General features: G+C 28.3%; 1 protein-coding gene across 1 annotated transcript; it reads right to left on the bottom strand.

Annotated features, from left to right (window-relative positions):
* Positions 1-176: 176 nt before the first annotated feature.
* Positions 177-16,798, bottom strand: LOC148299306 (uncharacterized; the record flags this gene model as incomplete). Its single annotated transcript, XM_088276213.1, has 3 exons — positions 16,665-16,798; positions 9,139-9,347; positions 177-342 (listed from the first exon to the last, which is right to left on the bottom strand). Coding segments are annotated over exons 2-3 (341 nt in total), but the record flags the coding sequence as incomplete, so codon positions are not given.
* Between the last annotated feature and the right edge of the window lie 4,131 nt (positions 16,799-20,929).

The raw sequence follows: 20,929 nt of genomic DNA on the forward strand, positions 1-20,929 counted from the left end.
CGTGCGTGGCCGGGTACAGCTAGTCAGTGAATAAAATATTATCCTTTGTTTAATACTTACATTTTATATAATAAAATCAGTCTTGTCGATTGTCATCGGCCTATAAAGTAGGAGAATGGAGTTTGGTTACCGATGTATTATATTTAGGGGGTATATAGGTAAAAATCAATACTCACCATTTAGTGAATGGTTCATTAGAATTATCTAGAACTTTGTCCCAAGGCTTGGACCACGTGACAGACTGCCCTACGTCTGCCCAGAACCCTTCAGGATCCTCAATGGACCTCTTGTACGCAGCTTCGTACTTGGGGGACGAGTAAGGGCTCTGTTGCAATATGAATTCTGGAAATGAAATAAGTGTTTAATATTAACTTCTAATTTTCATTTTGTCGCACGTCATACACAGGAATCATTAAGAAAAAAAGTTAGATTTCCAATATTGCACAAAAAATCCTTTAAATGCAAACCTGTTCTTTTTACTGTATTCTATCGAAATCTTAATTAAAGTCTACGATAAAACGTGACCAATCCTGTGTTAAAATCATTAAATCGCACCAAAACGTAACAATTTTACAAGCTAAAATCCCTGATAACGTAAAATCATTTTTAATGGAAATGCAACGTTTTTGTGAGAACCTCCACAATTGTATTCGTTTTTGTTTCGTTTTTAGAGATAGCTGGTTCTTATTGTCGGTCACAACTGATTTTTAATAAAATGAAATATTTATAAGTGTTTCAACTTGATATGAAACATCTATTGTTTCAACTTGATATGAAACATCTATTGTTTCTCTTTATATGAAAGAAGATGGAAGTCGAGGGAAGTCATCCCTGGGCTACAACCAGTCATTTGACTGACTTAAGCTATCACATTATACACTTGTGTTAAAGTTCACCGTTCTGCCCATTATTGAACATCCACTTTGCATTAATTTTTGAAACTTGCATTTATGCAACAGTCTTAGATCCAATCCTAAGAAGGATACATCAAAATTCATATTATTACAGGTGTCAACAGAGGCAAAACATCTAATTTTCGACTATTTTAATAGACTTCTAACTTTAAAAATATGTTTTACACTTACTTTCTTTGTAAGTCTACCTTACAAAAGACGTAATGAAACCATAAAATTTTTCAAAAAGTTGCTTTGTTTGAATTCATGGCAGATTCTAATCAATATCAGAAACTCAATACTTTTTTCTTCATTTTGTAACTTTTACATTGCTTTTTTTTTATTCTTTTATGGAACTCGATCAATAAGTCTTGACTAGAACTACCAATACACTAATATAATTTGTGTATTATGCTTAGCGCAACTAACACTATGCCAAGGGGATCTTCAATATGATACGATAGAATCGGGCGAAATAAGACTCGTATAAACTTTTAGATTATATTCAACGCGCTTTGTTAAAAAGTTGGGTTCATTTAGTTTGCAAAATATTGTATTTTATTATCAAGTTTAGTATAATGTAAGAGATATTAAAGGCGTTTAAAAGTTTTTACTTATTTTAGCCTATTCAGTTTTGTTCCGAGATAAAAGTAACTAATTAATTATTTTACTTTAGAGTAAAAAAACATAACTGAGTATTATCGCTACTATTTTATCTCTTAATTTTCAGGGAGATTATTTATCACAAAATTTAACACGCGTTTTTGTAGAATTCTATAAGATGTTTTCAGAACGGATTTCTTTAACATTATTTTTAATTTAAATTTCACTTGGTAAATCTTAAAACTTGGTAAATCTTGGTAAATCTTTTTTTCTTAAAATCTAAGTGAAATTCAAATTAAAAATGGATAGGTAAAAATCTATTCATAAATAATATCTAATCACAAAGTGACTGCCCAATCAATTAATGAGATTTTTTAAAGCATAGGCATCTCAACTAGCGATGAAATATTTATAGAATTTTTTTAAAATTAATGTTTTACTTAGTAAATACCACTATTTCTTAAAATCTACTGTGACATTCAATTTAAATTATTTTTTAACAAGTCAACATTATATGTTGACTTGTTAAAAAAATAATTTAAAAAATAGCTCCTAATTGTAAATATAATATGTAATGGTTTCATAAAACATTTGAGTGTATATATCGTGTATATATCACGTGTATATATCGCTCACTCCTTTCAACAACATCAAATATCAAAAAACTTGATTTTTCAGGAGATCGTTTTTAAAGTTTAAAAATTTAATAAAACGGATTAAAAATAAATATCAAGCCACGTATTGAACTTTTTACTGTGCAAGAGATCTTTTTAGGTAAAACCTGAATGTTTTTTCTCCTTTTGAAAAATATTTATTTTATTTAGAAAAATAATTAAACAATACCTTTTCTTCGAAATGCAAAAACAACACTTTCTGCCCTGTAGCGGGAAAATATTAAGTTAAAAATTTGCCGCTTTTGCTGGGATATAGTATATTTTCTGGGCATTCCGAAAACATGCACAACTGAAAATTGCCGATTTTTGATATATGACGTTGTTGAAAGGAGTGAGCGATATATGTATATATAATTCAATAATACGTATAAAGGTTTTTTACCATGCTGATTAATTGGTCTGTATTTTTATGATTTATGGACTTTCTGCGTTAATTATTCATAGCTTTGTAATTGTTGACCAATATGATTTTTTCCTTGTTGTAGGTGTATAAAATTTTTGGGTCGTTCATATTCGAGCCGGATAACAAGAGAACGAGGCGCAACTTCACGACTTTCAAAGCCTGGGAGCCAAAATTGAGATACAAAACATATCTACTGATATCAGGTATCTGAAGAGTATGATATTAATATTGAGATTGCATCTTTCGTTATCAAACATCCACAAACAAAAAAAATGTAGACATTTTAACTACTACTACCATCACGCCGTTTCCCCGCAGGGGTGGGCAGAAAGGATGGAATGCCACACTCTTCTGTCCTGATATACGCTCCTCCTTCACATCCATACATCTAGTAATATATGCCCTCCGATTACGCAAACTTTTGACACCACCAGATTTTAGGTTCTGATTGATCTGATTGTGCTAAGTCTTTTTCGGCCGTCCTCGTTCAGTTTTCCCACTCTTATTTGCCACCTTTATTTTCTTAGTCATTCAATCGACATCCATTCGCTCAACATGTCCATACCACCTTAAAGTACTCTTCCTAATCTTTTCAATTATTCCCTGTTCAGCTTTACATTCCTTTCTTTTATCTTTGTTTTTAATTCTGTCATACAATGATTTTCCACACATTCGTCTAAGGGAGCGCATTTCAACAGCGTTCACTCTACTTTCCTTCCTTTGCCAGTTCCATGTTTCGCTTCCATGCTTAGTATCGGTAACAGCTCGCCGTTGTGAACCGCTAGCTTGGCTTCCATGGACATATTTTTATTTGCAATCACTCTGTTCAAAACACCATTTATTCTATTCCCTGCATTCACTCTTCTCTCAATATCCTTATCCACTTTTTTAAACGACGTTTTTAAACAATAACAAAATGATTGGTTATTTAGAACAACATCATTTTTGTTACAGCAAGATACGTGATTTATGAATACGATTAGTGCGTATTCATAGAGCAAGATCAGTTCTTGTCTGGGGCAAGGTGAGGGGATATTAAGAGCAGCATATATGGGCAGCCATTTTAACATGAATCCCCAGGAGTAGCCAGAATCACCACCAGGACCCACCATCAATCACCACAAAACAAGTTAGTCAATTTTGGATTCGATACATATTAATTGTAATAATATCAATTATAAATAATGGATTAATTTCACGATTGGCAAAATTAAAATGAAAAATCACAAGACTATCGGTAGCATTCTTATTAAAATATGTAGAGAAATAAGGGAGATATGAAGGCTTAAACTTTAGATATTTTAATAAAACGAAAAACGTGCGTTCGCATACGTCATCAAATTTCCGTCATCGGACGTTTTATGACGTCATATGGTTTATTGTCTATTGTTTATGGAGCTGTAATAGTAGCAGTGTGGATTGTTTGTTTACCACTACACTACCATTTGTGTTATACGAAAATGGTGGAAGGGTGGGGGAGGGAGGGTGGACCATAGACATAAACAAATAGAGCCGCTAATAATTTAGCAATGACACCAACATTAAAATAACCAACTTACGAAAATAACGTTTTTTCGAAGGCGAATTTTCCAAAACAAAATGATGAATGAAAATATAAATTATATCGGCTGTTATAAACACAAAACGAGTCTAATACAATCATTTATAGGTTGAGTATGTTAGATATTCCTCCCGTCTGATAAAGATCCATTGTTATGACTAGTGTAGTAACGTAATATTAATATGATTACCAAGTTATTATATTTTTATAGCAGTAAGGAGTGCATTTAAATATAAGTTTTAATTTTACTAGGTTTGTCTACATGAAATTTAGTACTGCAATATAGTACGAGTATCACAAGAAAATGCATAAGTACCGTTAGGCCATTGTTTTCTATACGATTGTTCTAACAAAGTGAATGCAAATTGCTTCACATCGTACAGTTCAAGAAATGTAGATATTTGCTATTATTCCTTCCGTATTCGTATGCTAATATTATTTTAATGTTTTTTATCATTATTTTGATTTCATAAAGATCACTTATTTATAAAATTATACACAATAAATTACACATATCGCTCACTCCTTTCAATAACGTCAAAAATAAAAAAAATGATTTTTCTGGAGAACGTTTTTAAAAATTAAAAATATAATACAATGATTTAAAAATATATATAAAGCCACTTATCGAACTTTTTACTGTGTAACAGATCTTTTTAGGTAAAACCTGAATGTTTTTTCTCCATTTGAAAAATATTTAGTAGATTAAAAAAATAATTAAACGATACCTTTTCTTAAAAAATGCAGGAACAAGACTTTCTGCCCTATAGTGGTTAAATATTAAGTCAAAAATATGCCACTTTAGCTGGGATATAGTGCATTTTCTGGACATTCCAAAAACATGTACAACTGAAAATTGACGATTTTCTATATCCCAGCAAAAGCGGCATATTTTTAACTTAATATTTACCCGCTACAGGGCAGAAAGTGTTTTTTGCATTTTGAAGAAAATGTATTGTTTAATTATTTTTTTAAATATACAAAATATTTTTCAAATGGAGAAAAAACATTCAGTTTTTACCTAAAAAGTTCAGTTGCATAGTAAAAAGTTCAATAAATGGCTTGATATTTATTTTTAATACATTTTATTATATTTTTAAAGTTTAAAAACAATCTCATGAAAAATCAAGTTTTTTGATTTATAACGTTGTTGAATAGAGTGAGCGAAATGTTAAAAAATAAATTTAAAATTAAAAACTGATGAAAAATTAGTGTTAAGTAAAATAGTGAAATGTCAATCGTTTATTTTGACAGCAAAAAGCTAAACAACTTGATTAAAACCAGTATGTGGTAGTATCTGATCGAAATTTATTAAAATATATTCACAAAGGTGGCCTCACTAAGCAACTTATTGCTTAAACCCAGGAATTATTCAATTAAACTGTTGACCTTTGAATACTGAGCACATTTCATATCGAATTGTAACTTGTATTTTGAAAATGGGACCATCCGTTTGGTCGAAAATTTGTTTTAATATTGTGAAATTTGTGCGAAAAAACGCTTTAATTTTTTTAAATATAATTTTTATAAGTTATTAGTATTTTTGTTTTCGATTTTATGAAGAAATAGTGTCGGGTTGTGGTCTACTTTTGTTATTGACTTAATAAAGAAATAGTGTCGGGTTGTGGTCCTGTGGTTAGTGTCGCGGAATCTTAAGTCAGAGTTTCTGGGTTCGAATCCACTCTACCACAATTTGATACCAATTATTAATAATGAGCCGTTTAGGTTCATAGAAATGTTATAAAATTGAAGTATTTCTGTGAATAATAAAAACACATACACTTATTTTTGTGTTTTAATTTAGAGATTTAGTTTTTTAATATTTTATTAGTTAAAAAAAACCCTTCAATAATCGTGTAGTTCAAGATATTAAAAAGTTTTTTCATTAATTGATTCAGCAGTCACTTTGTGGAAATATACAAATATCCATTTTTAATTTAAATTTTACCTTAAATACCACTATATCATAGAATCTTTTGTTTGAAAATGATGCGAAATGCATTAAAACACTTGTCAGAATAAATTTAAACAAATATTGGTTTTTAAAATATTAAAATGCTATTGCTTGCAAACGAAACTGATCTAAAAATCATTATTTTATAAAAAAAGGAATACGGATTGAATCTGACTATTGCAGCTAATACATCCTACGATAATTCGGTTCATCACATTTATATTTTCATCTATGTTTTTTTAAACATTTTCATTAAGTTAAAAATTAGTAAAGCCCTATTTGAACAACGAAAACATCAGCATAATAACGGTAAATTTCAAAGCTCTTGCTAAAACTTTAAATTAAAAAAGCAAATTACTACTGAATCCTTACTAAGCATCAAGGCAATTAAAGCTATGACAAATTTCTCCGAAACTTAATCAAAAGAGATGAAGGCAATAACAAACATTTATTTTTTTTCAATGTAATCAAAAACATAAAAAAACATATTACGACTTTAAAATTTTCAAATGCTTTAAAACCGTATTTACATTATTGTAAAATGTATATTGTAAATATAATTGTGTTCTTTGTTCGAATAAGTGACAATAAATCGATAAACAACCTTCTTAAAGCTTCAATTATTCTTAGAACGAATTGAGAATATCAAGTATATTAGTAAAGTTCTTTTGATCTGCAAAAACTGCGTTCCACCATAAAAGCTAAGCTTCGTAAGCCTGGAGTGTCGGCATTTTAAACTTTTATACAGATTAGAAGATAAAAAGTTAATATACATAAAATCTAATCCTTTCTAGTTTCTAGACCCTTCTTATATCGGAATAAATAATATAACCTAAGAATTAAAAAAAAAAATCACCTCAAAAACCTAAGGGTAAAAATTTTTAGCAAAATAAAATTTATATATATATATATATATATATATATATATATATATATATATATATATATATATATATATACAAGAGTATATAAAATATAAATTATTATACGATATCCGTGCAAAACTATGTACACACTCGTTTATCTGTGAATAAATGAGTACCTACATATGTTCCATCTTTATATTTTAATAAATTATACTGATTGTTTTATTACCTGCCCTGCAGAGTTGACTTTTATTTAAGAGGTTTTGAGTTCGATTCCTGGCAGGGCGGAAGTCTTTCATATTGTTAGTATTAGTTAATTTGTTAGTACTAGTATGAAGCCCTAAGTGGAAATAGTAATTACATGTGCAGTAAGATTTTTTGGGGGATAAGTATATAATATGGATGTGGTAATTAAAAGAATTCCGGAAGAGTCTTACATACATTTCATAAAGGTCTCTGATAAAAAAAACTTACTCAACTCAACCAAAGATGCTGCCAAGAACTGGCGTGTGAAATAATGTGACAAATGAAGGATAAATACAACTTCCGAAATTGGAGTAGTGTTAGTCAATTATGGGTAGAATATCTTTGTATATCTTGATCACTCAAACCAGCCTATGACAGGTTGTAAATACCCAGACTTTCATATTCTTTTCATGTTGAGATACCAGTATCAATTTAGTTATTTAAAAAAAATCTTCTTATGGTGACACTCCACTGGGGAAGTTGCGTGACGTCATAGAAATGTATTAATATAAATCTGGTGCCGCTATGAATAACCTTTAAGGCTACGGCGAAACCACTCTCTCAAGTTCTAAGCATGAAATTTCGTTTTATTTCTCTACTGTGTTTTCTTGAATATTCTTTGGAATTTGATAATACTAAATCGCATTTTTCTCCCCTTATAAAATACACAAAATACTGACGCTATTTTTTATTAACGGTCTAGGTATATTATTCCTCTCATTTTTATACTTAAAAATCCCTTAAATCTCAATGTGTTTTTTTATTTTATTTTATTTTCTTATACTTCATGGTAAATCCGGTATTTTATGAGGGCAAAATTATCAGTCTTGCGCGCGTGTGTCGATATTAATACATATATCGAATGTGTAATTGCAATTGCATTTTCTGACCTCATGCATCACCTTACATTCTTCTTTATATTTTTTGACTTCTATCCACACATAATAGTGCATAAGACACAACACTATAATAGATCAATACGGTGTAAATATGATCGTTAATTATATGAAGGCAAAGTGATAAGTATTGCTTTCTAGATTCATTAATATAGGTGTGAAATATATTCAATTAAATATACTCGTAGATGATACACATGAAGAAGTTCTGGGCAAAAGGAATAACTGATGTATAGGAAAGGAAATGAAAAAGGTATAGTATGTAGAAAAACTTGAATATCAACAATAGATTAAGTATCTAGAATTGCATAGATGTATAACGACCCTCAACACATTTAATCTTCACCATATTATATACTTTTATTATTTAAATTAAGCACAGATTTGAGTATACTAAAATGAATTCATGAAACACAAAAACCCAAAATCGTATTGTTAGGCCATTTTAAAACTAATATCATTAGACCTTTATTAAATTACAAACACGGAGTTCTCCGAAATGAACGCCAAGTCAATAAGTAAATATACACATATCGCTCACTCCTTTCAAGAACGTCATAAATCAAAAATCGTAAATTTTCAGTTATGCATGTTTTTGGAATGCCCAGAAAATGTACTATATCCCAGAAAAAGCGGCATATTTTTAACTTAATATTTACCCGCTACAGGGCAGAAAGTGTTGTTTTTGCATTTTGAAGAAAGGGTATTGTTTAATAATTTTTTTAAATATACTGAATATTTTTCAAATGGAGAAAAAACCTTCAGGTTTTACCTTATAAGATCTGTTGCATAGTAAATAGTTCAATAAGTGGATTTATGTTTATTTTTATAACATTGTATTATATTTTTAAACTTTAAAAACGTTTTCCTGAAATATCAAGTTTTTTATTCATGACGTTCTTGAAAGGAGCGAGCGATATGTACTTCCATATTCTTCTTCATCTATGTTGAGATATCAATATAAATAGCTCCTAAGTGGATAAAATCTAGATTTGTGAAGATCTGGATACACTCAAATGATGTATTATAATGAGAAACTTACCAGCTGGCTCCTCGAACTTGTTATTCTTGTGGACCTCAAACTTGGACTTGCTGATTTGCTTTTCGAACTTCCCTCTTCCTTCCTTCTTCTTTTTGTCGACATAGTCACCGTTCACGGCCGTGGGTAGCACAGTATCATCCAGAGGGGTAACGTCAACTTTCACAGATGTCAACATCGTCGACAATCGGTAATTACTGTCGAGCCAGCCCCTGAAAACGGGAGCGAGGTAGAATTACTGAGATGCGCGTCTCTCGTTAGCTCGTGTGTGCTTTCCTCTGTTGTAAGGCCTTCGACAGCGCAGCATCCGACTGCTGCGTTTGATCAGATTGTCTGGTCAAATGTTTATCGTTCTGAACTGAATACTTTTTAAAATTACAGGATCGAATAAATATTATACGTTGGCATTTGCATTATTGGTTATTCATGAGCTAGCGGTCATGTGGTATGCTATTGTATAGAGTTCAGTGAGAATGAATTCAGAATAGACGACATATGAGAAATGCTTCCTTTCTTTTCTGGATATTGATTGAATATATAGCTTGCGAATTAATATTATTATTTTTTATTTATATTATGAACATGCATATAAGTGGACATACACAGTTTTGTATACATACAATTAAAATATTATAAGTTAACTAGTTTCAGTCGGCTACGCGCTACTGTAACTCGAATAAAAAATATAAAAACCACATATTTCTAATTTATTTCCATTTAACAGTGCTTGTGAAGCCATGAAAATATTATTATAATATCCTAAGTAACATAAGCTGTCAAGACGTGCAGAGTGCTCCTTGACAGCGGTTGTCTCTTAGAATTTTTAATGTTTGTGATTTCATTGTGGTTCCTAAGATTTTGAATCTAACCAACCAATGGCAGCACCCAGAATATTTATAACTTTCTGAAATTAATGCGATATGGATATCAATAATGGGTAGAACGGTAATCGTTGCACAAAAATATAAAATTATCACTTAATTCAGCCAGTGACAGGTCGTACCTTTAGAATATTCAGACTTTGGTCTTCTTTTTGGCTTTATATATTTATATATATATTTATGCCTTGTGCCTTACTTTTCCAGATATTTCCAGTTTTATGAATTTTACGAACATCTACGCCTTAGGTCAGTTTTTCGAGTGCCACTTTCTCAATTTTTCATATTTTAGGATTTTAATTTAGTTTCATAATACTAAATAAGTATTCTATTGATCACAGTCCAAAATATTACCAATATTGTTTTGCCTTGGCGGAAAAAATATTAATGCCCGGTCAATGATTTTAAAATATTTTTTTAGCTTTTTACTAAGCAGAAACTCTTATATTAGTATATGAGGTCCGAATCCTGGATTGCAATTTATAAATAAATAAATATATATATATATATTTATATATATATATATATATATATATATATATATATATATATATATATATACACATATATATATATATATATATATATATATATATATATATATATATATATATATATATATATATATATATATATATATGTATATATATTTATATATATATATATATATATATATATATATATATATATATATATATATATATATATATATAAATAATCCTGGATTGCAATTTATAAATAAATAAATATATATATATATTTATATATATATATATATATATATATATATATATATATATATATATATATATATATATATATATATATATATATATATATATATATATATATATATATATATATATATATATATATATACACATATATATATATATATATATATATATATATATATATATATATATATATATATATATATATATATATATATATATATATATATATATATATATATATATATATATATATATATATATATATATATATATATATATATATATATATATATATACGTGCCCGGCCACTGTACGAGTACAGCTAGTACATAAAATATTTGTATATAAAAAGGATAGACTATATCGTCAAATATATGATAAAAGGGTATGACATATTTAAGTATTAATATGTTCTTGAAGGTAAAAATTAATTCGAAGAAAACAAAGGTTTTTATCAAATAATATGAAAAAAAACTTTTGTCGATTTATCAAATTTGTAAAACATTTTGCATTGAAAAGAAGCGCCATCAATTTTCTGAGAATTTGATTTTGCCAAATTCATTATTTTGTAATTTCTAACAATACAAGATTCCCTTTATAACGTTATAATTAGGAATTGTAAAGGATTCACAAATCGTAAGAAAATAATGTATTGAAATCGCGTTTTTTTAATGCAAATGTATCATTGAATTGTCAAACCATTAGCTTTCACAAAAGAAGATGCCAAATCCATTATTCGGGAAAATGTCGATCACGTTTCTTTGTACGTGATAGAAATTACCAACTGTAGGAAATCTAATTTTCTTCAAGCATTTTTTTAAATAAATTTTCCTTTATTATCTCAACTGAATCTTAAATTATCTGACAAGCTGAGATATTTAAACAGTACTATCAAAACAGTCATTTTATTTATGCTTATAATGTTTAAAAGATTCAATGTTTCATGTTTTAAAAATGGGTTCATATATATATAGAACTTCCAAGAATTTGAGTAGTGTGGTTGTCAATAATGGGTAATATTGCTGAATCTTACACATGTGTAAAGTGATCACTTTAAACCAGCCTATAACGGTCGTCAAGCCCGTAAATGCCCAGACTTCTATATTCTTCTTCATCTTTGATAACAAGTCAAAAAATAATATTTAAAAGCGAAATTTGATTTTCATTATTATCACAGCGATAAAAATATGTTCACGAAAAATACAATAATAATAATAGTAGTTAAGTAGTAAAATCTTATCCGCACCCAATGGTGCATAGGGCACTGCATTATATAAACGCAGTGTTATAATGCAGTGCCCAGGTAATATTGAATAAATATTAGAGTGAAAAAATTTCTTATTTTTATTAAACCCTCGCCCCTGGGAATCAAACCCGAGACCTCCAGTACGGTAGCCGAGCGTGCTGAGTATTACACTACGGAGGCGAATAAAGAAATAACTTGTTTATTTATTTATTTGTTAATTATTTAACCGTTAAAGTAAATAATAATACATGATCAGACTCTAATATTTCAAGAATGTAGTTACAATTGGAGAACCTTTGGTTTCAGAATTTACCATTCAAAGCAAACATTAATTGTTTCCTTTGATGTGCGTAGGAAAAAGGACGCGGAAGAGAAATTTCCTCAAGTTTCCTTCCTTTTGTATCTAATAAAAAATATTTGAAGAAATATTTAACCTTTCAATATTAAACTTTTACCAGAAAAAATGCAAACCTTTACCCCACCTTTTGTCCTGCCCTATATAATTCAGTAATTCGCAGTAAATGCACGAACGGCGCATTTTTATTATTGAAAATATTAATATCTTCAATTTACATAAGGTATGTAACCGAGATTATAAAAATACATTTGCATTTCTTGATTTCATTAATTTATTTCGCTGATTGACTGACCTAATTATATTTTCTGTTATTAAGTTGGTTTGAGCACGCGGAGCGAATGAATTATGAACATATCGCTCACTCCTTTCAAGAACGTCATAAATAAAAAAACCTGATTTTTCAGGAGAACGTTTTTAAAGTTTAAAAATATAACACAATGTATTAAAAATAAATATCAAGCCACTTATTGAACTTTTTACTGTGCAACAGATTTTTTAAGTAAAATCTGAAGGTTTTTACTCCATTTGAAAAATATTTAGAATATTAAAAAAATATTAAACAATACCTTTTCTTCGAAATGCAAAAACAACACTTTCTGCCCTGTAGCGGGTTAATAATAAGTTAAAATATGCCCCTTGTGCTGGGATATAGTACATTTTCTGGGCATTCCGAAAACATGCACAACTGAAAATTGACGATTTTCGATTTAAGACGTTCTTGAAAGGAGTGAGCGATATATAAAATGCAAATGTGGCTGAAAGTAAAAGTGGAGGAAAGCCGAAGATACTGCAGCCGAAGTATTGAAGTCCTTTAAATATTTAAAGATGAACAGGTCAGAAGAACGTGAATGTGCATTGATATGGAATAATCGGATCAAATCTATATTACATAATTAAAATGTAACTTTGTTTTAAAATCACTATAAATTTATAGTGATTTTAAAACAAAGTTGCATTTTATAAAATGTAAAATCACAAAGTTAGTGCCTCAAATATCAATTATATTCTATATTACATAATTATTCAAACCCAAAAAAAAACTCACAAAAATAAATGTAATTTTCTTCTCATAAAAAATAAATCATTTCTTTTAAAAATAAAAATTACCCTTTAAATATGTAGTTACTATTGCAAATTATTTTTAGTAGAAAAGCATTATTTAAGTTTTTGTTTATAAAATTATTGTATACTACTGTAGATCATATACGTACTTTGATTCATATAATGTATTCGTTACGGATATCACCATATATGTAGATGCATCACTCATATACAAACGAGTATACTAGTACATTAAAATAAAATTAAAAGAGACAGTTTTCTAACTAAAATGACACGATTATTCATCGAAAAATTGCAAAAAATATTCATACCGGCTTAATCATCAACCTAGAATAACTTTTATTGTTGTTTTTGTTGTTGTCAAATTCACTATAAAACCGTTCATATTTTATGTTGATTCAACTAAATAAATATATTTCCCCAGGTACTCTAACTTGAAAATGTATCCCGTTACATTAGGAAGAATTTCCACACCAATACAATAGAAGTTTATAATAATAATATAATGTAGAATGTCAAAGTTTCTCTGCTTTGCGTAGGTGTGTTTTGATGTATATTGTCGAATATAATACAGGCACTACTTTTTGAATAACGTAAATTATTTAACGGATCCGTGAACAGAGCAAATTAACCCCATTTTCACTCACTTTGTCAAAATGTATCATAGCATATTTTAGCAATAAATATTTGCGTACGACCTACTAATTTTTAAGTATAACGTACTTTATGGTATGTCATTGGTTACTCATTTGGAAAAAAAACCCAAAATACATAAATGTGTAGGTACTGTGTTTGTAGTTATATGTATATGTTTATATTAGGTTGATACATAAGTAATGTCGTATTAAAAAAAAAAAATGTTTTCGCATATAGGTACTTAACTAATTTAGTTAAATGCATAATTTATATTATTTTTAATTACTTTCTTCCATCTTTCTATCAACCTTTTAATCCTATTTAAAAGCTTTAAAACATCCCAATTTAGCTCCATAATTTAAATTGTGTTATCATCGCAGAATGTGGCCGCGCTTTGTCACGGTGAAAGACGACACCCTTGCGATTGATAAGTTCGGGTCGTTTTATTACGAATGAATATATATATATATATATATATATATATATATATATATATATATATATATATATATATATATATATATATATATATATATATATATATATATATATATATATATATATATATATATATATATATATATATATATATTTATATATATATATATATATATATATACATATATATATATATATATATATATATATATATATATATATATATACATATATATATATATATATATATATATATATATATATATATATATATATATGTATACATATATATATATATATAAATATATATATGTATATATATATACATATATATATATATATATATATATATATATATATATATAAATATATATATATATATATATATATATATATATATATATATATATATATATATATATATATATATATATATATATATATATATATATATATATATATATATATATATATATATATATATATATATATATATATATATATATATATATATATATATATATATATATATATATATATATATATATATATATATATATATATATATATATATATATATATATATATATATATATATATATATATATATATATATATATATATATATATATATATATATATATATATATATATATATATATATATATATATATATATATATATATATATATATATATATATATATATATATATTCAATTCAATTCAATTTATTCAATAATTAATATATACATTACAAACGAACATTTAAGGCGTATACATTAAAAAAACAAATTAAAAATTACGCAAGAAGACTCTTGTTAAATGTGTAGAAGAATCTCCCTTCGGAAAACTCCTTCGGACACATGGAACAGATCAATATCCAATGTGATATTGTTCAACACAACATAGCGGTAGCTCTTCCTACAGGCATAACCATCGGCAGGTTGGTCCTGTGTATAGGAATGTGAAACAATCTATGCCGACGCTGTCTTAGGTAACTATCGGGAACATACAGACCAATGCTCTGGATAATTTCAGGATTATCGATCATACCGCGCAACAATCGATAAAAATGCGTAATCAAATACACACACACACACACACACACATATATATATATATATATATATATATATATATATATATATATATATATATATATATATATATATATATATATATATATATATATATATATATATATATATCTGCTCATAATAAGTGTTTGAATATAACTTTTTTTAATTCAGAAATAAAATAAAAGACAAATGATAATTTTTAACTAACTATTAATAAAATGCAGTATTAGGTACTTGTACAGCAATTTAAAAGTATTTTACTGGTTCCAACTCCACTGCGTCTATAGTACGCTCTACATTTCGACACCTTCTGAAAGGTATTGGAGAAGGGAGTGTGCTGTTAATCCTAGTCGGTAATTCCTCTGGGATTATCAGATCTTGGTCCTGCGGGAAGAAGGGGGGTATCACCCTTAAATTGAAAGACAAAAAGGGCTTGGGATCAACTCCTAAAATACTATCGATCGACTCCCTCACGTATTTCTTCTAAATACTCCCACACGTTTTTGATAAAAAAAAATTGATATCTATTCTAAATGGCTAAATTTTTATTGTACGATTTCCATCACATCAATGTTGCCAGATAGAGATATGTTTCCCGCGGCATCGAATATGGTATGTGCCCATTTTTAAGACTTACGGAATTTTTTTATATCAAATACTGGACATTTTATACTCATATTAAGTATGAGACGTACCTTTATTTTGAAGGCAATTTTTTGACATTTTCGAGCGTTTTGATTTTCAAACTAATGTCATAATAAGTGGAAACAATTGTCACAATTTTTTATTTTTATGTATTTTTATAACAATTTACAAGCATTGTGAAATTTAACATAAAAGAAATGCGTGCTTTCCATTTTATTTATTTTCGATTAAAGTAAAAATTAAAAAAGATGTGTTGCGACAGTTTGGACATGTGGAACGAATGGGTGAAGAAAGAACGGTAAAACAAATTTATGAAGCGAATATACATATTTAAAAATAGGAGCGGAGGGTAACCTAAGCAAATTTGGCATGATGAAGTATTTCAAATGGTTGAAAGCGGTCAGGTACTTTATTATTTTTATGATAAAATTATTTTGTATGATACTTACTGGCTTATATTGCATCCAAAACAAATCCAACCCACAAGACGTTTAGATTGATATATTTCAGTGTTTTTACTGTTTTATTTTTATATAATATTTTAAACTACGTCTTAGTACGTCTGTATTTATGTGATGTCACCAAGAACTGATGTGTTTATGGATTGACATTGAAATAATTCATTTATGTTATTATTATTTATTACGATTAAACGTTTTTTGCATTAACGTACTAAGTGCTTTGCAATTTTTTTTATCGTTTGATGTTTTAGATTTTATTTTAAATATTAAATGTTTTAATTAAACACTGTTTTTTTGAGGTTACTAATTGTATTTTATTGTTAAAAACTACAAAAAAATAAATTGTGATAAATGTTTCGCCTTATGGCATTTTCAAACTAATGACATAACAAGGCGAAACAATTGTCACAATTTTTGTTTTTATGGATTTTTTAACAATAGAATACAATTAAGTTGATTAAAAAATCAGTATTTGATTTTAACATTTAATTTATAAATTAAAATTGAATTGAATTATCAATAAATCTTTTTTTTATATCTTTCCGCATTCATTACATTTTAATAAAACTAATAAACCAACTAACCCTTATGCCACTTTTTCGCAAGGATAGGCAGAGAGAATAGAACGTCGCACTAATTTGTCTTTGTAAACAATCTTCGGCTCTTCCGCATTCATACATCTCCTCATACATACTTGCCGATTATACAACTCCTGAGTATTTTAAATACTGGAGCGTGGTCAGGCCACGCTGAAGTATTTAAAATACTTGATTTTGCCAAGTTTTCCTCGGTATCCTTCTGCTTTTATTGCTATCTACATTCGCTTCGTACATTTGTTTTACTTTTCTTTCTTCAATTCACATGCCGTAACCATCTCAATACAGTTTTCTTAATTTTATCGTTAATGCTTATCTCTGCCTTGCATTCTCTTCTTATATCACCATTCAAACATCTATTATACCTACAACGTTTTGCCGCAAATTCATCTAAAATAACGCATCAAGAAGGATGAAAGTAGACTGTTAGCATTTGCTACCGTCTGTTTGACCGCAGTGGTTTTTATAAAAAAAGTGCTAACAAAAATATGCGCAAAACTATTTTTACATAATGGCAGTTTTCTTACACCATTTTGACATTTCGCTCACTCCTTTCAACAACGTCATATATAAAAAAGTCGTCAATTTTCAGTTGTGCCTGTTTTCGGAATTCCCAGAAAATGTCCCAGCCAAAGCGGCTTATTTTTAACTTAATATTTACCCGCTACAGGGCAGAAAGTGTTGTTTTTGCATTTCGAAGAAAAGGTATTGTTTAATTGTTTTTTTTTTTAATATCCTAAATATTTTTCAAATGGAGAAAAAATATTCAGGTTTTAACTTAAAAGATATGTTACACAGTAAAAATTAGTAGCTTGTTATTTATTTTTAATACATTGTATTATGTTTTTAAACCTTAAAAACGATCTCCTGAAAAATCTAGTTTTCTTGATATATGACGTTGTTGAAAGGAGTCAGCGTTTTTACAACACAGAAAAATATCACTTATTTTATTTTTTCTATTTCATATTCCGAATTCAAATTTTATAAAAATATGTCATGTTTGATAGATTTTAATATGCGTAGGTACCTACGGCGCCTTTCCTAATATAATTTATTATTTTAATTTATAATTATTTATAACTTATAATTTTATTTGTGCGTTCAAACAGAAGGCATTTAAAAATGTATGAATTTGGAACAAAATTAAAACTAATGAAATAACGAAAAAAAGTCTCATACCAGCCCTAAAGATAATGATATTGAATGTTGATTATTAAAAAAAAACACTTGTTATAAACCTGTATTTGTCCGCCTCCGTAGCGTAATGGTCAGCAAAATTCTGTGGAAAAAAATATGATTTTTTTCTTCAGAATTAACTCAGAAAATAACCCGAGAGTAGGGTGGTCTAGTCCGGCTCTGGCCGTGCAGTAATAATTCATAGTTGCCTGTCTACCTAACGGTGTTCAAAGTTACAGTATCTTTCCTTTTGAGTGTATTCAAATACCGTACTTTGGAACCGGCATTCATAGAAAAAGGTCATTCAAATCATAAACTCGTTCGGCTACACAAAATAATGAGTATTCATACGACACGTATTCCGCTAATGCAAATAATTATCCATTATATAAAACCTGTTTAATAAAAATCAATCACAACATTTTGCGTATGTCCGTACACGTTCACAAATCTGGATAATCTCCAATTAGGAGTTAATTTTGATATTTTATATTTGTTTCGGCATTTACTTTGTGGTAAGACATGTTAAAATGATTAAGAAAACACTGGTTTTTATACCACTTGAGTTTATTAATGACTACTAGTTTAGTTTGTTATTATTCAGACCTGACGGTGGAAGTTTAGCTTCCAAAACTAGTCATTAATAAACTCAAGTGGTATAAAAACAAGTGTTTCCTTAATCATTTTAATTTTGATAGAATAAATAAATTTACCATTTGACTTTCGTTTTTATATCCTTGGTAGTATCTTTTTCAGTAGAATTGGGTGATACTTCTCGCTATTTATTATCTCAGTCACTGAAAGAAGCAGCCCTGGTCCATAATACGAGGAACACCCCCAAAACGTTTTTTTAGAGTGTGTTAAAAATACGAAAATAAACGATTTGTTTCAATTAATCTGTTCAATACTGTTATTGCGGCTGTGGCCTGTTCGGATTTAGAAAGTTCGGATTAGCCGAAAAATTTGTAATATAGTACCTACATATCTGGTACTTTACGCTTAATTGAATAGAAATACAAGTATAGTACAGTGCTGTATACTTTATTAACTTTTTAGTAATTTGTAAACAAAATTAGGTTAAAAATTATAAATTTATGTAATAATAAAAGTGTTCTACAGGGTTTGCGTGTTTTCCCACAAATGTTTTTCTTCAAAATTTTGCTTCGAATTACCGGAGTTCCACTGTATATTGATAGTTACGTAAAGTCCCGCGTCGCATATATAAGTGCAGAGTGAAATAAAATAAATTTTAGAGCGAAAAATTATATTTCAGAATGATTTTTTAAATTATTTATTTACTATGAGCTCAAGAGATCATGCATCACTTATGTCACTGCGACCATATTATGTAGGTGTCACTGCAACCATATTAGTGATCTCTATAAGAATTTTAATATCTTCTATTTTTGTTAATTTCTTTAGGGCTTAAGGACTTTTTTATTCTTGAAGTATGTAAATACATATTTAAATTTATTGTCAGCTTTAGATCACTAGGTAATTCAATGTACATATCGAGCGTTTGCAATGTTTTGTAATGAGTTGAATTGAAATTTAGTTGGTGACACTTGACCTCCGCTCCATTTCAGATATTGCAGGTCAATACATGCATGTCTTTCATTTGTGCAACTTACGCAAACTAGTATGCGTACTGAAATGTAACCCCGAGTGTCCTACCTATAATATCTTAAAACTACTATTCATTCTCGATTTCATTTCCCTTAAAGCAGTAATGATCTCAGCCTGAGCCACTACATATCTTCGAGAAAACATATTCTACTATAATTAATGATACATCTATGAAACCGAGCGCGGGACTGATTTCTGACATTGCTTTCATATAATCAGAATCGGGTGTATATTGTGTCTATTTAATGCGGTGCCCTATGTATCTATCGGGTGTACCTATTTCTATGTTGTAGGGGAGTTTACTTTATTTTCAAATTTATAATTTAGACCGCAGGACTGATCACCTATCATCATAAGATATAATTCACAATCAAGCTATATTGACACAACATTAAAATATTTATATCTCAACATAGAAGAAGAACATAATGGTAAAAAAAAAAACAAATAGTCTAGGTATTTACGGGGCTTACGTCCTAAAATAGGTTGGTTTAAGTAATCAATTTATAAAGGTGTAATATTCATCATTCTATCCATGATTGACAACCACACTCAGTGTTGCTATATAAACAGATTTATCTGTATTGATACAGATTTTAGACTGCCGTCACATATGACAGATTTAACTCTTAGGTAGTACTTTTAGTTTTATACAGATTTTTGAAAACAGAAAAATAAAAATATGTAAAGATTAGAACATGATTGACATTTGATAGTAAGAAGGTGAGAATTTGTTTTAGATTGGAGTGCGTTATTTATGATTGGGTAGGGTATTATTTTGTCTTGCCATGGAACATTACGCAATTTATGCAGCGTACTGCAGGATTCACCAAAACATGTATATTTTGTTCATGC

Source organism: Brachycentrus maculatus, unplaced genomic scaffold, assembly GCF_059751285.1.
Source record: "Brachycentrus maculatus isolate JH-2025_06_01 unplaced genomic scaffold, ASM5975128v1 h1tg001191l, whole genome shotgun sequence".
Taxonomy (NCBI): Eukaryota; Metazoa; Arthropoda; class Insecta; order Trichoptera; family Brachycentridae; genus Brachycentrus; species Brachycentrus maculatus.